Source organism: Leptinotarsa decemlineata, unplaced genomic scaffold (assembly GCF_025532065.1).
Source record: "Leptinotarsa decemlineata unplaced genomic scaffold, Ldec_3_MD MMD2_tig00026328_RagTag_RagTag, whole genome shotgun sequence".
In the NCBI taxonomy this organism is placed as follows: domain Eukaryota; kingdom Metazoa; phylum Arthropoda; class Insecta; order Coleoptera; family Chrysomelidae; genus Leptinotarsa; species Leptinotarsa decemlineata.
The window spans coordinates 8,023,523-8,029,501 of record NW_027412688.1 but is presented as its reverse complement, the minus strand read 5'-3'; the positions used below and the strand labels follow the sequence as shown (position 1 = coordinate 8,029,501).

General features: G+C 35.4%; 1 protein-coding gene across 1 annotated transcript; it reads right to left on the bottom strand.

Moving 5' to 3' along the window:
* Positions 1-1,255: 1,255 nt before the first annotated feature.
* Positions 1,256-1,892, bottom strand: LOC141485479 (uncharacterized). The gene is made up of 2 exons (XM_074182280.1): positions 1,574-1,892; positions 1,256-1,514 (listed from the first exon to the last, which is right to left on the bottom strand). The coding sequence occupies exons 1-2, from the start codon at positions 1,742-1,744 to the stop codon at positions 1,368-1,370; spliced, it is 318 nt and encodes a 105-aa protein (XP_074038381.1). The 5' UTR covers positions 1,745-1,892; the 3' UTR covers positions 1,256-1,367.
* Between the last annotated feature and the right edge of the window lie 4,087 nt (positions 1,893-5,979).

The following is a 5,979-nucleotide window of genomic DNA, read 5'->3' as shown; positions in this document are numbered from 1 at the left end:
TGGGGGTGCGATAGGGGAAGTAACATCAAATGTGAATATGTCAAAATATGTCCTCCTGTATACCATTGTTGACGTGTTTTTTATTTTTCCTGAAAATCATTCTACCGAAAGTTATTCAGGGTGGCTCGTTTTAAATGGAATGCACTGTATATTAATTTTCTCTTGAATATAATCCTTTGTTGTGATGTTGGAGTTAGCATCAATCAAGTATCATTTTTGTTTCTATGATCTGTATGCTCGCTTGATGTTCTTATAATATCAATCAATCAGCCTTTTGGTATCTTTCAGTTCTGAAACGTTCAAAACAATAAAGCAACAACTTTGCAAATCAGCTCCCTAGCAAAAAATCATCGGCTTTATGAGTATTATCATTATCATCGCCATTCACGACTATTTATTTTCAGCTGTTATTAACACTATGATTTAAATCATTATATATTAAAGCATCAGTTTCGATTCTGTATTATATTTCTTCCATTGAACCTCGACAAAAGATTGATGAACCCATAAAATAGAAGATGTGGAAAAGTGGACATAAATCTTGCATTGATAAGTACTCCCATATGGGTCGTAAGAATACGTTGGACATTGGATTAATTGTGGAGAAATGGTAACGCCTCGATCTGACAGCGGCATCTGTCTACAACTTATTATCCTACCAGAGACTTATCTACGGGGTGCAACTAGAAAGTTACAGAATTTTTGGTGTCACCACTTTCCCATTCCAGTTTTCCTCAATTCAAAATAGTCATTTAATCATACTCTGAGGGAATGTTAGTTTCCGACGCTTTTTCTTTTGCAGCTCACACTGACTAATAAAAATTACACAGAAATATGTAAACCCGAAATTGAATAGCAAATAGCATATGCAGAAATGAGAGTTGCGATATTTTTCTGAAATCTTTCGAAATGCGAGATGTACTACCTCAAACTGAGAAAATACTTCTTTAGCTACTATTGAAATTTGATTAGTACTGAACAAAAGGTTCATCTGCATATGTTCACTCAACACAAATATAAAAAAATTAAAAAATAAAACCCAACACTTCTGAATATCTACAAGTAATAACCTCAACTATTCAGTAATATTGAACAGTTCAATTGGTATAAGCTCAAAATGTATTTTATTTCTGACCGGGATATTATAAGCTTATATCGTCATAGTTACGCTATCAATAAAGAGGGTCATAACTCCCTTGGGACATTATAGATTTTATAATTCCCTCTACCTTTCACAAGTAAAAATAAATAGAAATGAAAACTGAACCATATTTTATTTATTCACGTCATTACAAATAATAAAAGTAATAATAATAATAAATGTCCTTTAGGAATCTGATAACATCTTTAGGAGATAAAACAGCAGACTATTTCGGCTTATAACTCTTACTCTTCCGTTTCAAAAAAGGCTGTAGTTCATTGAACTTGGTGATATCTCGTTTCTCATGTATAGTCACCATCGATTTTAGCATTGACCATTTAGTCCATAAAGAATTCGGACTATACGTTTCTGACTGAAACGAATAAACACAATTACTACCAAATCTACCGAAAAACATAGAAAATTCCTTACCAGTTCTTGAAAATATGCCAGAAATACAGTTTCAGTGACATCTTTTGGCATAACATTTTTCCGTGTCAGCCAGTCCAGATATATCTTGTATTCTTTTTGGTATACGGCTTCACTTTTAGATGGAATTAATGATTCTCTTGCTTGTTCAGCTTTTTTCAAAATATCCTCCATTATATTTGGGGTAGAAAACACGTTTTCACCGCAAACACAGCTTGATAACAAAGTTCTGTTTATAATCAAGTAACATAGCAACAACCTAGCAACAAGAAAACTCTACTATAATCAACGGTACCTGATTCAAATATACCGGGAAGGTAATGAATTAGTACATTTTTCCGTTTCAAAAATGAACAAAATTTTATTGAAATCGGTCAGAAATAAAATTATCTATGTACCACGGGAATTAATGAGCCTTAATAACCTCAGGCAATTGCTGTCCCTCGGGCCAGAGGCCCTCGGGACGCAAACTTTGCCATCGGTAATTAAGGCCCTCCTAATTCCCTTGATACATAAATAACTATAACGTCATTAAATTCCATACTTCTCATTATTGAATAAATTACCCAATCAACTAGACCGTCTGCTTGTAGATACTTTTTACATACAGCTTCTTTGATTTTCCACTCCTAATTGAGTTGAAAAATTAGTTTTGAAAACACAAAAATGCTGAAAATTGAGTACTTGAATGAGTAATAGAAGTATTTTCAGCAGGTAATCAGATTTACTTGCTTATTAATCGCAACCTGTTTCATTGGATAGGATAGCTTCCCAAATTTCTGCTACAGCAGTTGTCGGTTGATTGGTCAAACCACCAACACTGACGTGAAAACTTGGCAAGTTGACTTGGGTGTCACACCAGTAGGTGGTTCCACTTATGCCTCGCTTGCGTTTACACAGTTATTTTTATCGAGTACTTTTCTTGGTTATTCATATTTTGTCTTCAATCGAGGACAGCCTGCCCGGTACTGATGAGGCCCAATGGTCTGAAACAGCTGTCTACCGGTGGCTCTTGAATATATAAGAGTAGAATATATATGAGTAGAGCGGAGAAGATGATAGCACTGCCAGCTGTCGAAAGCGCTCGCAAATAATAAATAGAAGTTATAAAGCTTCGAATCCTTTTCGTGACCGGGTTGAACCATGTCTGTAATTTTCATCTTTTCGACGTTTCGGCTCCTGCTTTGGAGCCATTTTCAAAAATCACTTGGAACTGTACTTACATGACTCGGGGACGAGGTCGCAATCTCCCTTGCTCCCAAGTCTCTTCGCTAGCTCTATGTTTGCTGTGTTCAGCTCCAAGTTTGCCCTCGTCAGTTTGCTGTTCGGGGCCAAAATTTATATTGTTAGACAGGTTTAGAGAATATTACTGAAGTTTTTTCCCAACACCAAATCGTTATTTTTAACACCTCGACACGTGTTTCAATCACCTAGTGATCATCTTCAAAGAGGAAGATTAAAACTAGAAACTAACGCGAAGCTAACCCTATTCATGCTATATAGATATAGCTATTGATATAGATATACATTCAAAGAGGAAGATTGAAACTAGAAACTAACGCGAAGCTAACCCTATTTATGCTATATAGATATCCCATACAGGTTAGGTTACCTGTTACCTGACAGGTAAACTTGTCCCATACAGGTAAACCATTAGGTGTACCTCTATGGGATATCTATATAGCATAAAAAGGGTTAGCTTCGCGTAAGTTTCTAGTTTTAATCTTCCTCTTTGAAGATGATCACTTGGTGATCGAAACACGTGTCGAGGTGTTGAAAATTACGATTTGGTGGCAGTGCATCATAAGGTATAGAGAGGTAGATATATTGTGGCAGGTGTCCGGTCCGCCGGACCGGGTTTAAACCTATTTTAAGCCTATTGGGCGGTCCTCGATTGAAAACAAAATGTGAATAACCAAGAAAAGTATTCGATGGAAATAGCTGCGTAAACGCAAGCGGGACATAAGTGTAACCACCTATGGGTGTGAGAACCAAGTCAACTTGCCAGTTTTTGTGTAAGTGTTGGCGGTTTGACCAAGCAACCGCAGTTGTCGGTTGCCGCCCCAGACCCCCAACTATGTCAGTACGTCAGTACGAATGTGTGGTATGGATGATATCCGTATACAATGGTTAACATTGAAAAATTGTTTTGAATATTGATTTTTTCACTGCCAAATCCAGAAAGATGATTGAATGATTTTCTTCCATCTTTGTAGTGAATATAATGACAGGGTGAAGCGAATTGATGAAATTATACAGCTGTCTATTTGATACTGTGGAACATGCCAGAATGCCATCGACATATCTATAACAATAAAAAAAAGTTCTAATAAACAGGTTACTGTGTATTTTTCGTCTCAAATCATTCATGGAATTTGCTGCTAGCAGGGGACTTAGTGGATTTCTCTAGGATAGGTCTTTCATTTGATCAAGGAACTATGTTATTGAATTGGAAATACTTCTTTTGGGAATGAAAGGTTTCGGCTTTCTACTTCTCCATCTTGTTACAAAAAAATGTGGAGATCTTCCAGAGAAAGGAAGGAAGCAATCACTTCTAAATATATACATCTTTGTATAGAAATACCATTTTGAAATCGATTGCTTCCTTCCTTTCTTCGGAAAGTCTTGTATATTGTTTCACTATCGGATTGACTGACTGACTTTTTGGTCAATATATTTCTCACTAGACTTATAGTTTCAATCGAAGGAATGTTGGGAAACAGATTTTTCATATTGATCGGAATCAATTCGGCATCAACCGAAAGAGTGATATCTTCAATTCCATTGATATGAATTCTTCAAACTGAATAAGAAATGAGAGTGATGAACTCACAACCCGTGAACTTTACTCATTAGTTGTGTTACACAAAGCGAAATACCCCTTCAGACCAGTAGTTTCTTTTGTTACAGCTCCTTCAATGAAGATATCAGAAAAATTATTCCCAGTTATTCAGAACCAAATTAAGTTGGATAGCTCCCCGTTACTCAATATGTTGTTACCAAATAATCATGCTTTGTCGCTCTAAAATAATCAATATGTGATATACTTGTATATCAATTTATTGACTTGTTTTTCACAAAATTTTCACTATTATACAGGGTGTCCCTGGACTTCCTCTTTTCCTCTCGGGAATGTATAGATGGGGTCAAAATATCACCAGTACTTCATATAACTTTTTTTCCTAAAAGTCTTCGTAACCAAGTTACGGGCCCTCGAAGTTACAAAATGAAAAATGTTTTTCTTTGATAACTTTTCAAGTGAATATTCAAAATCACCCAAATTTTGGTAATTGACTAAACAAATGAATTCCGTCGATGAGCTTTCATGCAGGAGTCAGTTGTTTTGCTACAAAGTCAGGAACGGACTACCCCCGATGGTCCACACCCCAAAACTTTGAAATGACAGATATTTTTCAATATTTTTCAACAAAATAAGGTTACTTGGACAATTTTATGAATAAAAGTACTCGTGTGGAAAGTCGATCGGAGCAACGAGTCTTGATAAAAATGTAGTTCTACTCGACGACATCAAACCCGCTCGTCCACCATTATTTGAAATGAATAATTATCAAAGCAGAAATAATAATGATAACGTTAATTCAACAACATTTATAACAGGAATAATACAAAGTATGCTAAAATGAAGTAAACAAAAAGTACAGTACCTACATGGAAGTTTAAGTCACAATTGTGATAGCAGATATTTTTTCAAAAGAAATATCAAGTTCTGTAGATTCGTGGTGTTTTTAAACTAACAAGCTACTCTACTATGAAATATCGAATTCATTCCATATTTTGTATGTACATAATACGTGTGGAATAATCACGTTTCGTGTTGATCAGTTATCTGAATCTCATGAAACTCAACATTCGAATTTTTCAAATTCTTCTTCACAGCTAAACTGTTGAGGAGTTTCACTGATAATTATAATTTTATGGGAGAAATTCTTTAACACGAATCTAAATTTAGCTGAAAAAACGCACATCGGAAAAAATATTTACTATACTAATAAAAAGCAAACGAATGAACTACAAAAACGGCTGCACATGATCAGGTGAAAAATATCCAGGGAATAATTATGTTCCATTTCTTTCACAGATGTTGACAAAAAAACCTTTTAGAAAGTTTTGATAAAAAATGAGAAACTGGAATGCGATTTTGTTTTGTTGAGTGGTGCGTTGTCATATGACTATCATTGTATTGTCAATATTCTATAGGATATTTTGAATTTTTTTGATATGGCCGAACAGTTTACATTCAATGAATATGCAGATATGCATGTATTTTATGTACGAGCATTTTGTAATGCTGCAGAAGCTCGTCGTCTGTATTCCGAGCATTTTCCCAATCGAACGGTACCGTCAAGAGCAACATTCGAGCGTGTCGATCGCAGCTTGAGGGAGACAGG

Bases quoted from the DNA above. Each gene is read 5' to 3' on its own strand.
- LOC141485479 (XM_074182280.1), bottom strand. From the start codon at position 1,744: ATGGAGGATATTTTGAAAAAAGCTGAACAAGCAAGAGAATCATTAATT. The intron at 1,515-1,573 runs GTAAGGAATTTT...TATTCGTTTCAG, and splicing joins TGGCATATTTTCAAGAACTG to TCAGAAACGTATAGTCCGAA.